The sequence below is a fragment of the Neopsephotus bourkii genome, unplaced genomic scaffold (assembly GCF_033783945.1).
Source record: "Neopsephotus bourkii isolate Nb327-2 ecotype Australia unplaced genomic scaffold, CSIRO-AGI_Nbou_v1 NB_1792, whole genome shotgun sequence".
Classification (NCBI taxonomy): Eukaryota; Metazoa; Chordata; class Aves; order Psittaciformes; family Psittacidae; genus Neopsephotus; species Neopsephotus bourkii.
In genome coordinates this window covers 1,902,081-1,926,991 of record NW_026902266.1, presented here as the reverse complement: position 1 = coordinate 1,926,991, position 24,911 = coordinate 1,902,081, and the positions used below count along the sequence as shown (strand labels likewise).

Below are 24,911 nucleotides of genomic sequence, written 5' to 3'. Positions count from 1 at the left end.
AAGCCTTAGTTGATGCAAGATGCTCATGGCAAATATTAAATGCTTCACATCACAGTGGAAGGAACATTCTTGCAAAACTATACGTCATTTGGCATGAAAAGACAGATAAGTGCTACTTTTTTGTTAGCAAGAGCTGCATCTTTAAATCATGAAATGAAGTCAACATTTGGAACTGGCATAAAGCAAGTTGGTACCATACAGGTACGTAGAAATAGATAGGTACGTACCCACGCCATGCACTTTATTAATAAAAGTGAAACAAAAGCACTAGACTTGATCTGCAGCACCCTCTGCTGTTCCAGTTCTAAAACCCTGAGCGCACCAAATACAGGAAAAACCAGACATGGCCGAGAAAGGACTGGCAAAGCAGAAAGGTGAAGTGGGCTGAGTATGTTAAAAAGAGTTACAGGTTTAAACATCTTTTATATGATAAAAGGAATAGCACTCTGGTAGGAGGGCAGGTTTTAGAACTCCTTAAGACATCAGTGACTTTGTGTTAAACAGGAACGAAATAAAATTAAAGTTTAGAAGAAAAGAGACCCCAAAAAGGAGCAAAGTATAAGAAACTTCTGAACCTGTTGGTCCTTGAGAATATCTATTTACAAGACAGGCAAATACTTTAAGAACATTTGGGCTTTAGGACTTTAGGAACTTTCTGGGCTAGAGGGAGACTGGAGGCACACATCTGAAAATGTTTTGCCACAGTTGGTGAAATTATTCTGGGTGGAAATTGGCCCTTCTTTCAAAAGTGAAAAACAGCATTCTCACAGGCAGTCACCTGATCTCTTTTCTTTTAATGAAAAAGGGAAGTTGAGAGCTTTTTCTGCATACTTGGAGAGCAAATTGTCAATGTCTTCTACAGTAAAACCAACTTCCTGCCCAGCTAAGAGCTGGTGCAGTGTCTGCACAGCAACAGCTAACCAGTCCACCTTCATATTCATGAGAAGCTGTTCCAGCATGAGCAGCGGCCTGGAGGACAGGTGGAAGTAGTCAACACGGGAGAGCTCAGGCAGAGTCAGCAGCACCTGAGACACAAGACAAAAAGCCTATTAAAATTATATACCTTCAAATCTGTGTTTTTGTAAAAATAAAGACAAGAAACTAGCACAGTAGCTTATGAAGAGAATGGAATAACATACAGAGGCCAGAAAATGGAGGTGGGACTTCTCAGACCTATTCCTACTTCTGTTACAGAATTACTGAGTGGATTGCAGAAATTACTCAGCTTCCACTTTTCCATAGAACACTATCTCATTTCAAAGTTGAAGAGTGGAAAGCATTCTGTGATCCTGTGACAAATAGGAAAGTAGAGCACATTCTCTTAATAAAATAATAAAAGAGCATTAGGCCAATCATTATCCTTACATCACTTGAGGAAACATTACGAGAACTGCTCTTATTTCTCTTCTCAAAGACAGTTAATACGGACACTTCCCAAATTAAATTATCTCTTCAGAAGTGACAAGTAAGGAAACAGGAAGCCTGACAAAATACTGTTGTGGCACATACTGGAGCACTGTTATTTGTACTCCTACAATAAAACAGACATTACCAAAAGCACTGCATTTTATTTACATATAATGCATTTGACTAAGATAGTCTACTGGTTAATGAATGCATCTATTCCCAGGCTGAGCACAGAACCTGTACAACTTCTGTAAAGGCAATGACCATCCAAAAAGAGTAGTGATATTGTCTACCTCTGGAAGGCACTTGGGCAAAAACATGCCTTGTAAGAGTCAAAGGGCATATAGGCAGGCAGATGTAGGACACCTGGTGTTTCTGACCCAGAGAGTAAGTTTGAGGATGCTTTCTTTTTCACATGGCACAAAGACAGCAACTGTCCTGATAAACACCACAATTCTATTTTATTCTGCCCGTACCCTCTTTTAGGCTATACATTTCTCCACTCCCTGCAGCTCAAACACAAGACTGCTCTGTTCACGCTGGGAGCTCATAATACAGGAACTGCAAAGATGGATAAGGGAAAGAGAAGTTTTAAGCCATCTCTCAACTTTGCTTTGGATCTCAAGACTGAGGATCTCAGACCTGATACGGTGAGAATGCTCTGGTAAAAGGTACAGACTTTATATATTATGTATTAGAAAATTACCTATATAATTATATTTTGCCATAAATCCCACAATGCAGGAATTTTACTCACCTTCGATCCCATATAGAGTGCCTGGATTTCATTACGGCGTGCTGTTGTCAGATTTGCATAGAAGTGAGCTGTGAGGTAATCAGCCAAGAAGTGAGAGGCTGCCAAGTTTGGATGCTGGTCAAGTGACTGTTCACTGATGGCAAGGCAAATGCCACGGTCTTCTATCCTTTGTAAAAGCTATAAAATTAAACAAAATACACTGAACCCCTGCTATGTTCCTGGGGAGTAGCCTTTATAAGTGTCAGTCTACAAAAGATTATTGCCTCAAGCAAACTAACTTGCACAAGTGCCTTACATATATAAGGATGATTTAGATAATCCATTTATAGACTACTCATTGCCTATTTGCTCCATTTATTGATCAAAATACTTTAAAAATCAAATTAAGCAAAAATTAAAGAAGGAATGGGTCAGAAGGTGTAGTGGTCAGAAGTCTTCCCTTTGCTTCCAGAGTACTTTCAAAGCTATGTCTGAAAGAGCCTGCACTTTATTTTATGCTCTCTGTTATTAGCAACAGCTCTGTAATTATTAAAACTGGAAGAATTCATACTTCACTAATTTGGGAGCTGAAGCACAACTGACCAATTCCTCTTAATAGTTTCACTTCTGGTTCTTCTGTTTAAACAGCACAGAAATGCTTCATTATCATTTTTCAAGTATAATGGGCCTTTTATTTCCATGTAAGTGACATTTCCGACAATGAGACTGCCAAACTGGATTTTTACTTCAGTGGAACAGTGGAGAGCAGGGATTCTGAAAGCATATCTGAGTAAACAGCATCTCTTAAGGAAGAAACCAAAAAGATCATGAAAATACACATGAAAAAAAAACAACAAACAAAAAAAAGTTTCTCAACTTATTTGACCTATGGATGCAAGTCTGAAAGAATCTTGCTATTACCTGCAATGCTTTGTCCATGTCTCCTATCTCCAGTAAGTGAAGAAGGTGCTCACGGTGAATGCTGATCAACTCTTCCCTTGGGACAGGATACAAGTGCCCCCATTCCTCACACAATTCATAATCCTAACAATAAAAAAGAAGTAAAAATAAAACAATAAAAGGATAAACACTACCCTCTCTGGTACAGGTGTTTCTCCCAAAGTTTTGCTCAACTTCTCAAGAAATTCTGTAGTTTAGACTACAGAATGTCAGTGTAAATAATTACATTGACAAGGGGAAGATGATGATAGTCAAATCTGTCAGACTCACTGCCTGCATTGAGAATACCTTTTCATCTCACAGTAAAGCCAGCCAGATCTACAGTATTAGTACTTATATAATAATCAAGCCTGTATTATGCCAAACACCATGCTATTAGTCTTCAACATTCTAAGAGAAAAGAACAAGTTGTATCTCAGAGTAAGACTTATAACTCAAACTTACAGATTATTAACTACATGTAAATCTTGACATTAAATACAGATCTCTGTGTGTTTCTGAGGCACGGAACTGAGCAAAGCAATCCTTCCTCCCGAGGTAATCTCTGTTGATCAATGATTTCAGATGCTATTTCAATAAATTCTTCTATTCAAAGTTTAATGCCTTCCAATTCAACAAAATTCACAATAGGATGTCTGACCTTTGCCTTCAGAATTATATTCATGACAGCCTGGGGGTCCTCAGTGCAGGCTTTTTTCAGCTCCTGCCAGTCATTCCACAATGGTTCATTTTGCACATTCAGAATCTGAAAGGAAGTTAGTATTAGGATAGCACAAATTATAAAAGCTTTATCTACAACAGTAAAGTCTAAAGGAAGAGCTGAGCTGATCACATCAAGAACTGCTTCATACAAAGAAAAAAGTCAAAAAGGAGACCCACATTTATGTCTACCCCTTTTGTAGGATGTTGTAATTCACTTGCACTACAAAAATGACCTCAGAATTTTCTCAAAGGTATGAGCCTACAAAGCACACTTATAACAGAAGGTTTTTGCAAGACTAGATGTCCTTGGCTTAAACCATGACACTAGATGGCAATAATTATGGATGAAAAAGTACATGTACACTGCAGGCATTGCGGACACTAACAGACGCAACTGAGCTGTCAGTTAGTAGAACCACCATCAGACAGCTCAGCAGGGATTTATGACTCCTTTTTCACTCCATTTGGCTTTTCAGTCTGTGCTGAACTCCAAGCCATGTAGTCTGAGTGAACTTGGGTATCTCCACTAACCTGCAGTTAGAACTGACTGCAATACAAACACACTTACTGAACCACTAATTTTGTACACCATGCCAGGTATATCTGCACCTCTCAAGCTTATAAAAGGATGAATCACCACAGAAAGCTTCAAGAGATTCTAGCATTTGTATAGAATGGAAAAAGAAATATTTTGAAAAAAGCAGCCTCATACAAATGTTTATGTCTATTCATGTTTGCAGACCTGGATGCTAATATGAGAGTAGAAGAGTTATAACGATGGGAGCAGAATGTTCATTGGATATTACAGCACTGAAAACACATGAATTGTTTTGGATGAAACACTTGAAAAGCTATTATAATGAAAAAGAACCAAAGGCTACAACTTTTTCAAAGGGGAAGCATATTTGCTCCCTGCTACTTATTTCATCTCACTGGTTACTTGAAGAATAACTTTGTACCTTCTGATAAACCTGAAGTTCTTTCTTCCTGCTCTGTAGAATGGCTTTCAGTTCATCAGCTATGCCCAAATCAGAAATGCAATAAGCTAGGATTTCCAAGCAGGCATCAAGAGGCCATTTGTCCAGACAGCGCAGAGCCAACCTACTTCTCAATGCTGCATTTTTCACTGGGAACAAGTACTGCCAACCATCCTTATCTGTGCAAGAAACAAAGCATTAGTTTGAAACTCAGTTTCTGTATTTTGGTAAATAAAAAAAAATCCTCATCCTCACTGGATCACATCACCAAAAGAAACAGTGCAGTGCTGAAAAATCTATGCAAGACTCATTCCAAGCATCAGATTCTCACAGGAAGTAACCCAAGTCAGCATGGACATTTACCATCTCTAAATTCCAAAAGGCACCTGCTTTCACAGAATACATCATCCATGTATGACAATAACACTGCTGTAAGAGATGCTCCATTAACAGTACTATGATCAGTGTCTACTCATGCAGTCAGAGCTCCACATAAAAATATCCCCATAGATGCATTCCAGTTCTCTTGTGCTATATTGGTCAGGATTTGCACATTTGCAAAACTGAAACTATACCATCAGAGAAAGCAAATTTAGAATGAAGGGGAGGGATCTGCTTCTGTCTTTGGATTTGCCCAAGGACCTCTACTTTAGTTTCACCTCTTCATCCAGGCTGTATTCTTCATTAAAAAAAAAAAAAAAAAAGAAAGAAAAAGATGAAGAGAAAAAAGCCCAACAATCTTTTTTACCTTCAGCAGTTGCACAGCTCAGCACAGCATCCTTCACACTGACCAGCTCCTCCATGTCCTGACTGTACAGATCTAAGACCTTCAGAGCTCTGTCCCAGTTCTTTGCAGCAAGAGCTTGTTGAAAGACTCCCATTAATACCTTAACAGCTGTGGTGGAATGCAGTCCTAGGAGAACCAGAGATATGTATGTCTTGCCAGAGAAGACTGTAACCAAACTGCTACCTTCCTCTTGCTGATTCTGAAGTGGCTCAAACATAGTAAAAAGAAATCTTTCCAATATTGGAAACTCCTTCAACAATGTCTCACACTCCCTGGAAATCTGCTCCAAACCTAAGGGCACCTCCCTTTTGCCCCGAAATTCCAACCAAGATAAACTTGATTTGGGAATTTTCTGTGTATTAGATGCACTTAGACATGCCACTGTGGCCATCAGCTTTGACTGAGACTTTAGGAAGTCTAGGGAGGAGGCAGTGAGTGTGTGCTGGCTCAAGTCATTCACGGGGGATGAGGCCTGAATGGAGATTTCCTCAGAGGTCACTGCAGAATTGAGAAGAGGTATTTCAACATCTGGCAGGCAGTGGCAGGCATACTGATGTGCTAAGCTGTTGATGTTTGTCACAAGAGACTTTGCCTGGCTGTTTTGCCTTGCACTGCACAATGACAGTGGTTCACAGCAACAGTTAACAATAACTTCCTGTACATTCAAGTTCAACTCTTCTTTAGCCAAGAGAGAGGAAACCCTGCAGGATTGAAAACAGGAACAGCTTACTCAGAACACATAAAAGGTACTTTACAATTACGTATTTTCATAAATCTTCCAAATGCTTTGTAACAACAAGCCCCCTAATATTCTTCACTGGGGGAGAGTACATATCTTATGTTTACTCAGTATGAAAAAAAAAAAAAGTATACAGCACAACACTGGTAACTCAGAGCTTAGGCTGCCATTTTTTTAATGATAATGAACCCACTCCTCAAACATTCACTTTTACCTAAATGTACCATACTGAAGTTCACAGTTAGTGTTCATCTTTTTAAGAGCTTTGTCAAATCAGACACTTTCCATGCCAGCCTAATTTAGTAATTTGTGATTGAAATACCTTAAATTATCCAGTTTACTTACTGACTAGGCAAGGCCATGCACTGGCTGTACTCATAAGAATCTGGCCTATTATATCTATTACATCTATATAAGCTCTACAGGTTTATTATATCTTATTACACTGTAAAGATGCAAGTCCACTGCTCTGAACTGTCACACATTCAGTTAAAAAAAACCCGCATAAAAGCACTCTCTCAACAGACAGCAACTGTTAAAAATACAGAGCCATACTGTTCATTATTAAAAATCTTCAAGTTGATGGAGAAGCCACTGACTAAGCTCCTCCCTGTACACCAACCCTTGTAGCATTAAGTTATTAGCTGGTGGGACACAGCTAGCTATACAACCTGTGCTAAGCAGTCAGAGAAGAATTTAATCCTGGCTGAGGTCTTAAGTCACCAACACCAAAATAACCTAGAGAAGTACATAATCTTTAAAGTACCAACCTGTCAGGATGAACCTGTTTCTCAAACACAAGCTGGGAGAGCAGCTGAGATGGACTCTGCTGTAACAGAATGAAAGGGTTTGCCACTTTCACTTCTACAGACGTATCTTAAAAAAGAAAAATCAGAACATTTATCATAATACAAACATATTAACAGAATATACTAAACAAGTCTTATTTTATGAACACAAATTTTAAGAGCCCGAGTCTGAAACCTCTGACTAAATTCACAGAGGTCCACATTCACACCAGTGGTAAAATCCTGAGTGAACTGCAATGCGTTTGTAATTACCACAGGCCTCTTAAACTTGGCACCACTAGGTCACATTTTACCAGGCCTATTACCAAATCAGGTACAGTGGAGACTCTTTGGCCTTTAAGCGAGATCTAGGTTCACAATTTAGCCAACTCTATTTCAGACTTTCACCAAAACATGTATTTGTGGTGAGTGGCATAAAATATGCAATATTGGATTCTAAGGAGTCTCTGGATGTAGATTAGTGAGTCCATGCTCTGTCAAGTCAAAGTGAAAAAAGGCAGAGGGAACTGACAGATGTTCAGCTGCTTCTACAAAAGGAGTGAAACCCTGGCCAGTATTGCTGAAAAGCTTTCGTACCCACTACTGAGTTATGTCAAGTAGCTCTGAATGGATTGTCTTAAGTTTACCTTTTCCCTTTATCTTCCAGTATAATAAAATTTCCCCAAAACTCACTCTGCCTTCAAATACTGTGCATTTTTTTTTTTTTTGGCTACAGTCAACGAGGACTGAATCATGTCTATACAAATGCTACAGCTGTTACGGTAGTGACCTGAGCTGAACCAGCATGTCTGAAAACAGATCTGTGCCCTTTTCTCTTGGGAAGGTATTCTCTGAAATCAGTACTCTGGTATTTTACATTAGAGCAGCTCAATTAATGTCAAATTTAAAACCTAGACCAGTGGTTTTTCTCCTAGCACACTGAATTTTCTGTTCTTCTGATAGTTCTATGTGCCAATGGTGCCTTTCTTTCCATGGACCCCCACCATCAACTGATTATCTGAAAAAAATAAATCTGCCTAGTTATCTCTGCATAGCCTTCTACACACTCTTTTCTTATCTCTGTGGAGCAGCAGGGCACTGGCTGTCTCTAATTGAGCTGAAAAGTGCTGATCCACTAGATGCAAGAATCAGTCTTGCCTTACAGAGTAGTGATCAGAATATCTGGAGGTCAAGACTTTGTTCTGCCTAACTGAAATACAGAATCTGAGCAGCAGTTAACATTTCTGTTCTCATTTTCCTACTGCCATCACCTATTTTTATCTTATCTGTGATTGGCTTAGGTGTTAAGAACTAAAATTGAAAACAGTGCAATAATCAGTCAAAATGAAAAGATGTGACTATGCACAGGTGGTAGGCACATTTAGCAAGGAACAAGTTTTGTACAATTACTTTCCAGAATCAGATCAGACTACAGTGTCTGGGTATCTTTGACTAGGCTCAGACCATTCAGCAGAAATCTCTTACCTAGCTCTGCATTCAGGCTTTGTAATAAAACAGCAGCCAGTCTAGTGATGTAGTCAAAGAAGGCCTTCACAAAGTTTGTCTGCGTGTTGCTCTCTGGTGTGATTTGGACAATTTGGGCAAGAGTTCTCAGCAGGAGCTGTGACTGATTCCAAACCACGTGCTTCCCCAGCTCCGCAGGTTTCAGAGAGGCCTGCTCCACCAAGGTGCCAAGCAGGCTGCCTTTAGAGTCTGGTTTAAGAGAAGAGTCACACATCTAAGATTCAAGTAAGTGTTAAATGCCAGAAAGTAAGACTGGGAAGAAAACAAAAAAAAAAAAAAGGCAATAGTAAAGATACAACAAATTATCTATAAGCTGTCAGGTTAAAATACACTGTAAGAACTCCTTGTTAGGACTGAAGAAAAACAGGACAAATAATAGCCTCAATTGTACTCATTAATATTGTCCTTTCCACAATTTTAGCTCTGAAAACAAGTGCTCAGAATATAAGAATTACAGATAAAATTTACACTTTGCATTTATGATTTGAAAAAAATGTACTTATGCATATGTCAAAGAGCATTACAGCTAGATTTAGAGTTGCCTGGACAGGCAGGACAGGCAAAAAAAAAATTTTAGATCCATTTGTCAGTCTTCACGATCGCACAAGTAACTCACCCACAGAACGTTCGACATGTGTCAGTGCTTTTAGGATTTGATCCAGGTTTTGTGATAAAACTATTTCATTAGTAATACTTTCTTCCGTCAAGGCAGGGTAACAAGCTTGCAAAAGGCTTACAATACTGCATCGAAAATGACTCCCTATTTTCTCATCCGAGACCTCTACAAAGAGAGAGAAGGAAACAGCAACTATAACAAAGACAGAAATACTTTTGCACAGAAAAAGCCCTGCAGAACCAAAATTGTTTTATAATACACTTAGTTTGCAAAATTCAAAATGTTTCCTTTTATTCAGAATTGAGCTTGGGTATTGTCCCCTCCTCCTTTTTTATTTTAAGTTAAAAACCTGAAGGTTCAAATTTCCATTGCAACAGAGGACAAGAACTGAACTTAAACACATTTCAACAGAGTATCTTATCAGCAAAGCATACTACCTGGCTTGGACTGCCCTTGAGATGCACAGGAATAGTTGAGAATTTTACTTATTTGCTGAAGAACTGCTGGAAAACCCCTTACACCTTCAGAGTAGAGTGAACCAAAGTCAGGATGGTGGCCTGGAAAAGTTATTGTGCAAAAGGGGACAAAATAAAGATTAGGAGTACAAAAAGGAGAAACTAACATAAAAACTACAAAATGAGATTTAGTTAAGACTCAGGTGTTAGCACAAACAACATTCACAGATAGGCATTTTCTGCTCCCAGGCCCAAGTTAATAAACACAAAAATCAAAAGCCTACCCCGAGTTTCAAGGCTGTTGTACAGTCTTCTTTCTGCTGTTTCCAAAAGCTGTTTGCATGTCTTCCAAAGACGGCACTGAGTACAAGCCAGGTCAAATGCTGCCATTGCTGAAGGACTGAGGTCTTCCAGGACTTCCCGCAGAGGATCAGTATGCTCCAGCTGGATGTTGTTGATCCAGAAGTTTTCTTGGAGAGTAGGGGCAAGACTTCCAGAAGTTGCAAGCAATTTATCAGTAACGTCCGAGATGGAATAAAATACCATACCTACATGCATCAGTAAAACACACAATCACTGACTAAACTTGCTGTGTGTCTCAGATCCTGTCACAGATGATTGTTCTCTTAATTCATTTGGAAAACAATTCAATAGGTGGCCTGCATCATGGACTAATTACTGCAGAATGGATAAAAGTAACTGGGCATCAAAAGCAAATTTCAGTGTTCTTAGCCTTCACAATGCAAAGAACCACCACGTACTCTTCTGAAGAACTGCTGCACTCATTACGACAGTCTTCAAATTGCTTTCTCCTATTTTCTTCTTCTCCCTCTCTCTCACCTTTTATGATAAAAAACTCAAAACCCCCAGTCCTTACCAGCTGCTGCTGCATTCCCAATAGCTTGCAGTGTCGAACGGCCACTGCCAGATTTCCTGATGCCTCCAGTGCCATCTGACACTTGATTCTCAATGTTGTGCTCCACTCTTGCCATTTCTTGTACCGCCTCTTGGTAGCGCTCCATGAAAACCAATTCACCATAGCAAGGTGAAGTATCCAGATTAAACATCAAAGCCACCTTTCAGAAACAGCAATATATGTAATTACAGAGCAAGTCAACAGAACTTTTCAAAGGGCAGAGAACTTTGGGGGCTTTTAGAAGAGACAAAGGAATAAAATAAAACACATACTTTAATGGAAAAAAGAAAACCCAGACACAGCAGGCTGAAATGGTTGGTTTTTTTTCCAGAGAGTTTTAAGTGCCTGACAAACAGGACCTTAGAGAAATTTTTCCACTATTTTTATAAAGCTCAACTATTATGTATTGTGTGCAGTTCTGCTGTCCTCAACACAAAAAAAGACATGGAACTGTTGGAACAAGTCCAGAGGAGGGCCACGAGGATATCAGGGGACTGGATCACCTCCCATATGAGAGGCTGAGAAAGTTGGGGCTGTTCAGCCTGGAGAAGAGAAGGCTGCGTGGAGACCTCATAGCAGCCTTCCAGTATCTGAAGGGGGCCTATAGGGATGCTGGGGAGGAACTCTTCATTAGGGACTGTAGTGATAGGACAAGGGGTAATGGGTTAAAACTTAAACAGGGGAAGTTTAGATTGGATATAAGGAGGAAATTCTTTACTGTAAGGGTGGTGAAGCACTGGAATAGGTTGCCTAGGGAAGCTGTGAATGCTCCAACCCTGGCAGTGTTCAAGGCCAGATTGGACAGAGCCTTGGGTGCCATGGCTTAGTGTGAGGTGTCCCTGCCTATGGCAGGGGGGTTGCAACTAGATGATATTAAGGTCCTTTCCAACCCTAACTATTCTATGATTCCATTTGTTGTAAGGCTAGAGATTAATTAATCTTCATAAACCACGTCTTGCAGAATAACTTCTCGTGATTTCAACAAACAACAACAAAAACAAACAAAACAAGCAAACAAAAAAACCCTATCACGTTGGGCCTCCAAAGTAAACATTTTAAACAAATTCTTATTCAGAAAGGAATTAAGCGCAGCTGTGCAAGTTCCTATTATCAAACCAACAACAGAACACAAACCAAGCTTGAATTCATCATCAGCGATACTGAAATTCAAAGTAACAAAGCAAAACAAAATTCTTCTTTTGGCTCTGTAAGCAGAGATTAAGTGGCATGCTTGATGTCAAACAGAACTAATAGGTTGAGCAGTAACCTGCTGCTAATGCAATGCTTAAATGATACCAATTGCTCTGATACCACCCTCAAAATCAGCCAGGTCACTGCTTTTTTCACGTATCTTTTCAGAACATCAGCCCAAAAGTCCCTTAAAGAAAGGTATGCATGGCTGTGAGAGAGCAAACAACTATGAACCTGCGGACTGTCAACTTCAAGTTTTTCTGCCTGTTTTCAGTACCATGAATTCAGCCTCAAAACATACCTCCTTCAAATAAATTTAATTACCACTTTGGCTCTGCTTTGGGTAAGGAATACCTTTCCATGTTCCTGACAAGCTTACAACTGGCAGCGTCATGGGTTTTATTCACTGACTAAAAATAAGCAGTTCAGATGCTGCTTCCTCATGAGACTTCACATGAGCTCTTTATGATCTTCATTCAGCTGAAACACTAAGCGTGGCCAGCTCTCAAACGTTTTCATACTTTGAGAACTCAGGTTTAGAGATAACATATTTATATAACATGGGAAAAAAACCACCCCAGCATTCTTGGGATCTTGTTTTGGGAAATTTCTGTTCTTTCACTTTACTTCTGAAGTGACCCTTTCACTTGGAATGCAGATGTTTCAGCCCTATGCTACCTAATACAAAAGAAGCAGGAAATTCATCAGCTATCACAACCACAAACATCAATAGCAAATTACATTTTTAATTGCACAAAATACATACAACTCCTTTACCTGATGGGCTTCTACGAAATTTCCTCTCAAAACACAAGACACTAACAGTGATTCTGGTGGGGAAAGCATCATAGGAATGAGGGGGTTTTGCTGCTGTGGTCTCACTCTGCTTTCCAAATCACTTGAGCCAGACACATTACTGGTGCTTCCCTCTGCAAGACAACAGAACTAATCAGTATACTATTATGAAAAAAAACATTTCACCAGATAACAGCCAAATATCAGATACTTCATATATTTAACACAAAGATATAGGAGCAGAGTTGCAAGAAGTTTTAGGGTAGAGATCAACATAAATATCTTGTTATAAATTCTTGCAATATTTCACTACTTAGTCAGAACTTTCAATCTGGATCTCATCCAAATATAACATTGTTTAGCAGCTACATAATGTGCATGCAATGCTAGGGCACTGGCTCAATATGGATGAAGGGAGAAGTCTTAACTACTGCACTTGTTAAACTAATTTAACATGCCTAAGAATGTTTTAGGTTACATGACTAACAGTCTGTTAGCTTTTTTGACTGTTGCATCTCACTGCATTCCATACTGTTTCCTGCAAGCCAAAAATATCTAGAAAAATCCGATTTTCTTATTCCAGAAAACATATATTAATCTAACTTAAAAAAAGCCCAAAAATGGGAGCTCTGAGAATTGAAGAGTTCTAATCCTGTTCTACATAAGCAGTAATTCACATCAACTAATCAAGCAAATACTTCATCATGCACATTGACAAGACAAAAAAATACTACTTTTGTGGCTTAATACCTGAAGTACTGGTGCTTAGCTCACTACTTGTACTGTCTAATGATGGACTGGAAGTTCCCTCTTTCCCATCTAAAATAGAAACAAATAAAAACCGGTGTATTAAAGGCGCTTTTTCTAGACAAGGTAATTAAAACTTACTGCAAATAACAGGTCAGGCAACCAGAAAAGATCAAGAGTCTCACAATGAGCCATCACTGATGTCTATGACAACTGCAAAACCTCCTGATTTGAAGAAAACGTTAGGCAACAAACTGTTAGGGTGTCCCATCAATGACTTGTGAGATACTTCAAAATTCCTTATTTTGGAACATCCCACTCCAAAACCAGATGTACCTTTTAAAGGCTAAATTGAAAAAGAGTGAGGAACCCAACCTTCTCCTAAGGCTGTCAATTTAAGCCACAGATTCCTGTAGATTCACATCCTAGACACTACTATGATAGGGATGAAAATATACCAGTCACTGGATACAATGGAGAAAGGGAAGAATCATCCTGTAGTTGCAAAGTTCTCCCCTGCCTCAAATCAGACTATGTATGAAAGAAATTATTTTCTAACCTGAATTTAAAATTAATTATCTTTTTGTTGTGTAGGTGAACTTCAGGAAAACAACCTCAATCCAAGTGGAACTTGACTAAGACATTTCAAATCGGTTAGAAAACTAAGGAAATAAATCTAGTTCTCTACCCTTAGTTATTAAATCTAATTGTATTCAACTGAAGAGCTCAGCAAATTTTGCATGAGCTTAGCAAAATTACACACATTTCAGAGAGATCTTCTCCAAGTCACTTTTTCAACCCACCTGTCTTGTACCTTTGAGATCTACTCCGCTTCTTAAAGCTGGAGCACCTGATTAAAGAGCAGTATCTCCTGGAAGCTGCAAGGTGATGTTCTGTGAAACATTTAAGCAAAACATTACCAAATAGCTGGACAGGCCATCAACAGTTATTTGTCTAAATTACAGAATCAATCAGCACATTTACATAGATAGAGCTATGATGGCAAATTTCCAAAGGGAACACAGTTAATCTCAGCTAAGAGCTCTTTTGCAATGAAGTTTAAACTAGCAACTTAAAGGAACTTTGATGCAATTCAGTTTTCACTTCCACATCCAACACTGCTTGGCATGTATTATACCTTCTACACATCCCTGATGAGTACTAAGGGTTTTTTCCAACCTAAATGATTCTATGATTCTAACTATACAGAAAAATAGGTATAGCCCAAGTACACAAGTGACTAGAAACAGGATAAAAAGAATAAGAATTAAAGTAGTAAAAGAGAGTTTGATTTGTCATTAAGGTTTTGATGAAATAACTTTTTTTTCAGTACATGGTGGAGTGAACCCTGACTCAGTCAGTAGTTCTGGAAGTGGGCAAGTAATGGGGGTGTCAGCACCTGAAACAAAAAAAATCCAAGGGATATGCAGTATCAATAAAAGCCACCTTTCCCTGAAAAATGTTCACCAAATAACTGTCATCATTTGTCAGAAGTCAGGACTCAAACGTACAGAATCCCACTGAAAGCTGCTGCCTGTCCAATAGAAATACTGAGGGCTACCTACTCAAATAGAAGTCCCAGCACATCCCCTCCTTTACAGGGAGAGACTTGAGAAATAGTTGAACACAATTTTGGAAATTTGGAACATTTAAGGTCCATACTGCCCAGTTTTTTTTGGGACACAGACTTTGCATGGTCCGAGATACAAAATAAGCACAAGCAGAAATCTGACAGCCATAGGGCTGATGATAAGGAAGAAGGTGGGATATAGGCTCCTGAGTGTATTGTTCTAGCTACTCCTGAGGAGTGGTCTGCATCCCAGAATAATCCAACTTCTTCCTCTTCTTAACATGCTTCCAGACTAGGCTTAATCAACACTTCATGAATGAAATGAGTCTATCTGGCTTGCACTGTATCACACACACCACCATGTCCCTTCATATCACTGCACTGTCAATAGAATTTGTAACAAAAAAACAGGAGAAAGACAAACTGAAGCAGTGCGTCCACAAAGGGGAAGCAGAAAAGAAAACCCAAACTCTCTGATTAGAGCAGAGATTACTCCTACTGGGGAATGGTGCAAGAACAAGGTAATCTCCAACTAGGTAACTCTCTTAGTACCTGCCAAAATGTGCTGAGGAAATTTCATCCAGACTACTGCCTGGGCAGCTGTAACAATGTCCTAGTTTCAGCTAGGACACAGTTAATTTTCTTCCTAGTGGCTAGTACAGAGTGAGCAGCTGTGTGGTACTTAGTTGCCATCTGGGGTTAAATCAGGACACTAAACAGTCTGGATGTATCAGAAAGCCCTAAATACAAAGCCTACCTGCATTTCTGTTACTCATTACCACCTTGTATCGCCAGTGAGCTTCAGAAAGATATTTGGAGAACTGTAACACACGACTTCCAAAGGCATCTCTGGTTGCAGAAAGATTCAAGCACTCTACAAGCTCCAGCTCTTCATGAAGTACATTAGTAGAGTCCCATGGGAGAGAACTCTGAATTTCTTCCAGATGGTTGAGAAGCAATGTGAGGAAGGCATCCATGGCCACATCATCCACTAAAAATCCAGTTACACCACTGGTGAAGTGTTTCAGATCCAGGTAACTCAGCCTAGAGGTTTCACAGCTTTGGCCATCTAACATCAAGTCACGAAGATCTTGGGGGCCTGTGTGAACTGTCCGAGCAGCCAGCAGACGCCTCTCTGATTTCTTTTCAGCCTCTATTAGGCGCTGTGGACTTTCTGAGGTGGAAGAATGCCGACTAGCACTGCCTTCTGCACTCATAGTAGTACTCTTTTTCTCAATATCATCATCTTCTGCATAGTCTTCAGGTAAAAGAGTATCAGTATGGAGATCACTGTAGGAAACAAAGAGCAAGGAGAAGATGTTCTCCAAAACCTCCAGGCGCAGAGGAGCAGGAACACTCCTTAAGAACTGCTGACACTTCTCAAGGTACTGAGGAAATACTGAAGAGCAATCTGTAAAATTGAAAACAAAAATAAGGAACATTTACAACATTTTTCAGCAGTTCCTTCCTCCAACCTCCGCCCTTTAAGAAAATCTTAGGAGAGAGAACTCTCCCAGCAGCTCAGAGACAATCATTGCTCCACAAATCAAGTAAATACGTGGCCCACATTTTACATTTTAAAACATAGTGTGTTTCTTCCCTCTCAGGAATGGCAATTATCACCTCGTGCAATGATGCGCAAACCCAGATTACACCCATTTTAGTGAGTAAATCTGTTTTAGCTCTGGGAAATAATAACCTGTTACAAAATCATCCCTGCTACTACCATCCTATATCTAATATCACCTTCTTCTTGCACTGTATTTTTAATAGAGTTACCTAGAGTATTTTGGAAGAAGGCAAGGAGCTTATTCGTATCTATTATTATTAAAGGTAACAGCACCTCAAAGAATGCCATTATACTTGTTTGCAAAGCATTCACAGCCCACTGAATAAAAACACCATATGTACACACGATGCAGTATTATCCCAATAATAATAATAATAATGATAATTCAGAGTCCAGCAAATGTTAAAGCACAAGCTACCGAACCTGAGAAAGAAGGCCAATCACCTGCTGGTTCTCCAAAAGTTTCATCCTCAGGGATATCACCAAGATGGCTGCATACACAATCTTTGCACTTGGAATGCTTATGTGAATTCACACAGAGAGCATAAACAGCATACTTCATGGCACAAAATGCTCGAAAGAGTGCCAGATTGCGTTGCTGACTCAGGGTGTTAGGGAATGTTGCTGCTGTGGAGGGAAAGGTGGTGAGGGGGTAGCAGACAGACAAGAAAACAAGTTAATTCTCTTCTGCAGTTCCCACACAATATTGATATATCTAGTCTTTCTTCTCCTATGGCACCTCCATCCCAGCTTTGCCCTCTCTCATCATTACCTTACAACACTTGAAACAAAACACAACAGATAGATAGGCGCAGAAAAGTCAGGTCTGGATCTCCTTCTGAAAGGGAAATTTTCTGTGAATTTGGGTTACAGGATGGATCTCCTTCTGAAAGGGAAATTTTCTGTGAATTTGGGTTACAGGAGCTGGATATAGCACAGAATGATCAAATTCTGCTCATGATGATTCTCATTAGAGGTACATATTAAGCAACACCGATATATTCACAATACAGGGACAGATTCTGTCTCTCTCCAGCATCTTAAGAATTTTTTGTTCTATCACACAGTAGATAAGTAGGGAAGATAGTGCAGACTGCCTCACTGACCACAGTAAGCACAGAATACCACCACCTCTATAAATAGAGGTGACTTCTACAAATAGTCACGGTTGATTCTACGCACAATTAAACAAAAAGCACCATCCCCCAGTTTCCTTCACACACTTATGATAAAGGCAACTTAGAGAAGTACTATGTTCCCTCCTTTCCCCTTCTGCCCTTTTCTTTTTTTTGAGGAAAGAAGGTGTCACATGCCATAGACATGATCCCCTTTCAGTACAACAGAACATCAGAGCTGCAAATTACATACAAGTCACGTGATCATCACCTTCACCCAGGAAGGCAATAGAGTCATGTATTCTGTTATGCTGAGTTTAGCTGAATTATCTAACTACCATACAAATGTTAAAACCCCCCAACAAACAAGCAAACCAAGCTAAACAAAAAAACCCACACCCCAATGCTAAATCAGGTTGCTCAAATCCACTATCCTATATTCTTGTACAAGGGGGAGACTGTCCCTCTGCCTACTGTCATGCAAGGGAAGCATCAGCCAAGTTTTATTAAACCAAGCACTGGTTTGTTGTGCTGATAATGTCCCCACCCAAACTCTGGGACTGAACAGTATTACCTAGAAAGTCTTTCAGCATTGTACTCCACAAGGTGTGAGCTTGATTTCGAAGAAAAGCACCAGCCTGAACTGTTCTAAAAACTACAGAGCAGCCAAGACAATAGCCTCAAGAGCACAAACAATCTGAAACCCATTAGTCCCTCTCACTGCAATTCTAAACAAAGACAGTGGTGGAAACTATTGTGTAGACAGCACAGAACTGAGGAAACATTTAAGTATGAATCTTTTGCAGAACCCACATGGTCACAGAAATGCCACAATTCACCAGCAGCTTTACACTAATACACAGCACTCAAAAAGCTCTCAATACCAGTGTCTTAAGAAGCCTTCAGGTATGTGAAGCCAGAGATCAAATAAATAGTCCTCTTAAAAAGATAAATAGCTAACTGGAGACATTGTAAGATACACATAGGTAATCTAATGCAAGTTTAATACACTTTTGACTCCCATGGGGAAAGACTTGGATGCAGTGAGTCTGTGCCAGTACCCACGTCTAAACCAACCCTTTTTCCTGTACCAATAATGAAGAAATATTCTTCAACTACAAGCACTCTTTTTCCTGTGCCAGGAACATTAATACTCTATTCTTGAATTCTATCCATCATGAAGAAATTTCTGCCCATCATTTCTTTTGTTAGTGTGGGTGATCAAAGCTAACATTACACACTGACCTGAAGGATGACTGAACACAACCGTCTACTATACCACTACTTCAGTTTCACTACTGCAGCTGTCAAATATGTCACAGAGAAGGGGAAGAAGAAGAAGTAAGTGGGGTGAATAGAGAAAAAGGTCGGTTAATATTACCAAGCCAGACAAATCAAAATTTCATTACCCCTTCCCTTAAGATTCAAATTAGATTATTTTAAAGGAGATTCTATTAATCTGTGTTTATAAAATTATCTAAATTTTACAATAATCAGTGGACTGAAAAGAATGGGAGGACTTCCATTAACTAGTTCCGTAAATTAAAGTGATCCAAAAATAGAAAAGAAACCACAGCTAGAGTTCTTTTGCTATAGTCATGCAGCTTCCAGAAGATATGATGGGACTGTCTCTTCCTGTTTTTGAAAAGAGTCTTGACAGAATGTAAGCAGAAAATAATTAAAATGTAAGAACTAATTAAAAAAACCCCAACATCAGCAACGACAATTTCGGAAAGCAGGACAGTGGTCTGTCCTGAGGTCTATATAGAGTACCTATCATTATGTCTTTTAAGCCTATTCGAGACAACTGTCATGGTAATTCTAACAACAAAACTTGTAAAATAGGACTGGAAGCCAACATCTTAATAATATGATCACTGGAGGGAGAAAAAACTGCCTTCCACCGGAATATCTATGTAAGATCCATCACTGAGAGCTTTCCACACAACTCAGGTTGAAATTACCCATGTACAAATTCCCATCCATAGAAGGAATAAGGCACAAAAAATTGCAGCTTCTTAGGTTCTAACACATACAGTAGAGATACATAAAGTAGATTTGGTAAAACTTAGTATTACTATTAGTATTAACATTAGCTGTAGTATAAGATATTGTCAATTTCATCTGGCTTTACCCTTTGCTTTTAAAATGAGGGCACAGATAGCTACGGGTATTAAAAGTATGTAAGTTACAATGAGTAGCAGATATGAGCATGTGCAAAATCTTGTTATCACTGCAAAAAATCTCTTTCAAGAGATCTGTCCTTGTGAGATTAAAGAGATCTCACAATTCCTTCTTGGAAGACAATTTACTCCACAAAAGGATTCCAAAATGATTTCCACATGCTGTCTAGTATTATTCCACAAAACAGCTGATAAGCGATATCATCCTTATTTACAGAAGTAGGACAAAAGAACAGATTCTTCCCAGCGTAAAACAGTAAGCAGCACATACTTGATGGATCATGTGGTTTTGTGTTCTCATGACCCTACACATTTACCCTGCATCTGTTGGTCTCTACCAGGAACTTTCTGAAGAAGCTCAATAACATCGTCTTCATTCAGTGCCAGAAGATTAGTGAGATGATGAAGAGAGTACACTGCAGTGTGGCAATCTAGACTGTGCAAGTGTTGCAAAAGAATTTTCCTTGGGATAGTAATACTGCAAGAGAGAACAAACAAAAAAGTGGCATAAACAAATTAAGGTATCTCAGATACATTTAAAAATGTATCTCCCACTCTTAATTCTGATTCAACCAAACTACTGCGATTAAAAAGAAAAGCAAACAGCATTTCCCATGAAGCAATTTCAAGAGCTTGTCATATAAAATCATGAGATGATCAGCCAAGGTTCACAGAAAAGAACACAGTTTCTATTTGCATACATAAATTAACTAATAGGCAGATTTGGCAAGACAGTTTGTAAAAAGTCCTACCTGTTTTGCTGTATGCACCATTCAAAAACTTCCACCTGGGACCACAGCCCATCACAGAAGTCTTTCAGTACCAAATCATTGCACAGATCCTACATGGAAAGACAAATGAAAGAATCCCTTTACAACAAATCCCCTTTACATCAGAACCAACCTGTATGGCACGCAGGATGTTCGCAAGTCTTCTTTATCCAGATGGTAACTTTCAAGTACAGAAAACTGACAGTTTTATTACAAAGCCAGCAAGGAAGGGCTATTCTGAAGCAGTATCAGAAACAGCCTCCATGTGACACACATACAGACCACGGAAAGGTGGCTATACCCCTTTTCAAGGTTAGCTTTTAAAATGCAAATTAATGCTTGTTAGTAACAGTGTAAGACACTAACCTCTAGAACTAAGCACGTACTAAACCAGATAATATGCTTGGTAGCAGACAGTTATTCTCCTTTACCATGTGCGTTTTTACCACAGATACCTGCCCGTTAAATCAGATCTAAGACTTTCACTTTGCAGAGGCTATTGAATAGATCTTCAGTCTATTACCGATAGATGGTAACTCCCTTAACGCAATCCCAGCCTAGATGTGCCCCAATGACCCAGCAGCACAAAGCTCTCTGTATTTCCACCTCTGCTCTCCATGCCACTTGCCTGCAGATAGACATCACTGGAGTTAGAATTCTCTCTCTTCTTCAAAGATGAAAACTCCCCCCAAACAAGGCAGATCTTGCAGTCACAGCTCTTGTAATTTATCATTTAATTTTGACAATGGGTATGGGAAATTCAGCTACCCTGCTGCTGAACTCAGGCTAGTTGTGACCAGAGTTAGTCACTCACTATGCAGGGATGATTCACTGGATGAAATGTCCCTCAGCTCTTTTCAAAACCAATCAACAACCACGGTTGCCTTTCTCATGTTAACAGCAAAGGGTGAAGAGCTTATGCAAGATAAACTTTCAGAATCTCTTGGGCAATCATAATCCCTTCAAAGCTGAGGAGTAAGAACAAAGGCAAGTGTTCAATAATGTTACCTCCACTCAACTGTAACACCTTAGCTTTTTTAATTCCATTTGGACAAAGATTAATATTCTCACTGGAAACTCCCTCGTTTTAATTATTTTCATATTTGCAAGCAAATCGCATTATCTGGACTCGGACTTCAATACTGCTACTTGCTTTCTGCTGACTTACCCGAGTTTTGTGAAGAGTCCACAGCAATGCTTTTGCTGATTCCACACTTTGACAATGTGTCCATCCTAGCAATACCAAGAGGCGACTAAGGGGGTTGAATTCTCTCCTCAATAAGCTGTTCAGGCCTGAGTAGTCTTCTCTCTTCAGTAAAGTTAATGCAGTCACCTACAAAACAAAATGAAGTAGCATTTATCTTTCCAAAATGCAGAGGCCCATAATGCCTGGCAGGTTATGTAAGCCAGCAGCCATTTCAGTGTTATTTCACTTCACTAAAATAGTGAAGTTCCACATCTGGAATGTCCCTAAACTTGTATTTTCCAAGCCATCTGTTTACACTTCAGTAAAACAGCCACAAAGAAAAAAAAAAAGTCATTTCATATGCTTACTACAGAGCCAACTCATACTCCCTGAGTACATTATCTTTACATTCTTTATATTGATCATGTCTCTGTCAAGAGCATTATGTAATAAACTTGAATGAGCATGTTACTTAGAAGTGGAAATATATTCAGCCTTAAAAACCTGAACTTTAACAGCGATCACCTACCTGTATTCTTTTTCTTCTACCTATGAAAATACATTCAAATAATTTATTTCATACCTGAGTATTTTTCACCAGGTTTTCAAGCTCTTTAAAACATAAATTTCACCATGCAAACTAGTCTCACTGGCCCAAGTCTACCAGAATAAGAAAAGCAATGAGTTCAAGGTCATGGGGTAAATCAACTGGCATATCCAACAAAATCATAAGCAGAACATACCACTTATCAAAGCCTGAAGATCTAATCTTCAGTCTGCATGTAGATAAGCTTTTCTAAAAATCTTACTGAATGTTTTTAATTCATCCCACAGTTAAAAGCAGGGGAGTTATCACCAGTTAACCTTCTTGCTCCTGTAAATTATAACCCCTAGTAAACACTACTTGAATACAAAACATTTCTGTGCACCACCAAGATATGTTCAATACAGGGAGTGACTTTAGCCACTGCTGATTTTCCCACTTAATGATTTTATGGCCATACCAGAATCTGTTCCAGAAAGTGCTTGTTGCTGCTCAAGCAGTAGAAATAGGCTGTCTTCCAAGAAGTCTCTTCGGGATCTGAGAACAAACACATCACGGCTCGCTCTGTATCCAGCTGCTCAGATAAACCTGCAAACCATCACAACAACATTTCCTTCTAGTACAGAGGAAGGCCTTTGAAAGCAGCATAATTGCTGTTCAATTAAACTGAGAAGTGCTTAACATTTCCTCCAATGTTTACCAGCTGTTACATGTTAACAGTTAAGACTCTCAGACATTATACTGAGCCAAAGCAGAGAAATTTCATAGAAACTAAACAAGTCAGGTAGGAAACCAGGAAACTGTATGCACAGCCATTAACATAGCAAGAGCCTACTCAGCACACAGGTGGTTTGTGTTAGTTCAGGTCGTACTGCCTTTCTTTCCCTTGTATGCTTCTTATTTGTTGCATGAGGTGTCATTTGTGCTCTGAGACACTATGCTGCTATACAGGGCCTTAGCAAAGACTTGCTCAGCACAGGAATTTCTCAGATCTATGCAAAGTGAGAAGTGATCTACACTCAGTGAGTGTGAAAGTATCCATACCTCCAGTTTTCTTCCCTCATGTGGAAGCACTAACTGTAGTTATTATCAGAAATGCCAGTCTGCCACACCACACCAGCCTGAACTTCCTTTCAGTAATGCCTGAGCGAAGGGAAGAGGACACAAACCCCACTGGTTTATACCTCATTGTAGGGGGTAGGCAGTCTAGCTTTTCCTTCCTTGCATTCTCACCTGCCACTTTCCTAACAAGAGCATGGGCACCAACTACCATTCAGCTTCAACTGAGATCCTCAAGTAAGTATACCAGACATAGGGAGCTAGACAGAAGCTGTGACGTTATAGCTGATACAAAAACAACAGTTGGGCTCTGGCAAGTGAGCAGGTAATCAAACTGCATCTTCTTTCCAACTAGGCTATTAGGCCACTCTATATCTCCTTACACTGCTAGAAGTTTCATTTTCCATTATTAAGGGGTTTGAAAGTTTGGGGGTTACTGAGGTAATTGAACTGTTACTGGCTTGCTACAGAACATCTTCCAACACAGATAACCTCAAGCCAGAGGTGAACTTATACACTTTATATGCATATAAAAAGTCAACTTTTTAGTTACAAGCAACATATTCAGCAGGAGAAATGCTGAGCAGATTAAATTAAAATAAAGCATAAGAAAGGGTGGTAAAGGAAGTCCTCACAAAAGAAAGCAGTATAGACTGCAGAAATACAGGGAGAGCCCTGGGGCTCCTATGCCAATTCCTTGCTTTAAATCATTTTATCATCACCTTTTACAAGACTCCATTGTTAAGGCACCTTAAGCAAGAACACTGCCCGATTTCTTTACAACTTGCTTGTTTAATGTCTCAAACGCTTTGTTAAGCTTAAATTAAAGCAAAAAGAGAAACAAACCTTTTTGCATTGACTTCGACACCAAAAATTTTTCTCTTATTCTTTCTATGAGAACACTGCTATACAGGCTTAACAAGCCATAGTTCTGTTTCCTCAGCATACAGCTTAGTAGCTTCTCCTCCCTCAGTGGGCTTCCCTCAGCCCAGCACACATCCAAGAGCTCCATGAATAGGTGTTGTACTTCATATGCCTGTTGCTCCACCTCAAAAGTCACTATACTAAGAACAGCATAAATTGTATCTACTAGTTCTCTTTGATCTAGTTCTGCTGACATCTCAGAACTGCACTGAAGCCTCTTCAGAGATTTCAAGGAGTCATGAAGAAATTCAACAAAGATGTTTTGTAGAGAGCAATATTGCTGGAGCGAGGAGCTATGTGTGCTTCCTTCCTCCTGAAAGAACTCCAGCAGGGCTTTTGCCCTCTGGGGAGCCCACAGCAAAAGCTTCCGGAGAGCTGAAACAACATCCAAACTGAATCTGTGAGAACAGCCATCTCTTCTTTTCCCATCCATGATGTGCTTGTTCTGGGTGCACTCAAATGCTTCAAACAGTTCCTGGTAGGGACATAATAAACGAGTAAGCCTTTCAGACTCCATTAAAAATATTCATTAAATTATTTAAAAAAATAGGAGAAACTTGAAAGCAAGAAGGTAAATCAATTTGCAACCATCATATAATCGAGGAGATCCACCTTGTCTCTTTCCTAGAAGAATGGAGATGCCTGAATAC

At 39.4% G+C, this 24,911-nt stretch overlaps 1 protein-coding gene across 7 annotated transcripts in view; it reads right to left on the bottom strand.

Moving 5' to 3' along the window:
• ZFYVE26 (zinc finger FYVE-type containing 26) overlaps positions 1-24,911 on the bottom strand; it is a 47,664-nt gene that overhangs the window by 17,823 nt on the left and 4,930 nt on the right. For 4 of the 7 annotated variants that reach the window (XR_009729523.1, XR_009729522.1, XM_061380097.1 and 1 more), the window contains exons 5-26: positions 24,184-24,736; positions 22,739-22,866; positions 21,717-21,881; positions 20,531-20,619; positions 20,096-20,256; positions 16,925-17,107; positions 15,668-16,321; positions 14,144-14,233; positions 13,344-13,412; positions 12,576-12,727; positions 10,569-10,767; positions 9,976-10,239; positions 9,674-9,793; positions 9,237-9,401; positions 8,582-8,809; positions 7,079-7,184; positions 5,531-6,270; positions 4,765-4,961; positions 3,744-3,848; positions 3,065-3,187; positions 2,165-2,341; positions 779-1,025 (exon numbers count right to left, since the gene is read on the bottom strand). Coding sequence is in view for 5 of the 7 variants with exons in the window: in XM_061380097.1 (XP_061236081.1) it covers positions 779-1,025; positions 2,165-2,341; positions 3,065-3,187; positions 3,744-3,848; positions 4,765-4,961; positions 5,531-6,270; positions 7,079-7,184; positions 8,582-8,809; positions 9,237-9,401; positions 9,674-9,793; positions 9,976-10,239; positions 10,569-10,767; positions 12,576-12,727; positions 13,344-13,412; positions 14,144-14,233; positions 15,668-16,321; positions 16,925-17,107; positions 20,096-20,256; positions 20,531-20,619; positions 21,717-21,881; positions 22,739-22,866; positions 24,184-24,736 (4,915 nt within the window). In the remaining 2 variants the exon portion in view is untranslated. Of the gene's footprint in view, positions 1-778; positions 1,026-2,164; positions 2,342-3,064; positions 3,188-3,743; positions 3,849-4,764; positions 4,962-5,530; positions 6,271-7,078; positions 7,185-8,581; positions 8,810-9,236; positions 9,402-9,673; positions 9,794-9,975; positions 10,240-10,568; positions 10,768-12,575; positions 12,728-13,343; positions 13,413-14,143; positions 14,234-15,667; positions 16,322-16,924; positions 17,108-20,049; positions 20,072-20,095; positions 20,257-20,530; positions 20,620-21,716; positions 21,882-22,738; positions 22,867-24,183; positions 24,737-24,911 lie in introns of those variants that run through there. The other 3 variants (XM_061380099.1, XM_061380100.1, XM_061380101.1) reach the window with 3 other exon arrangements.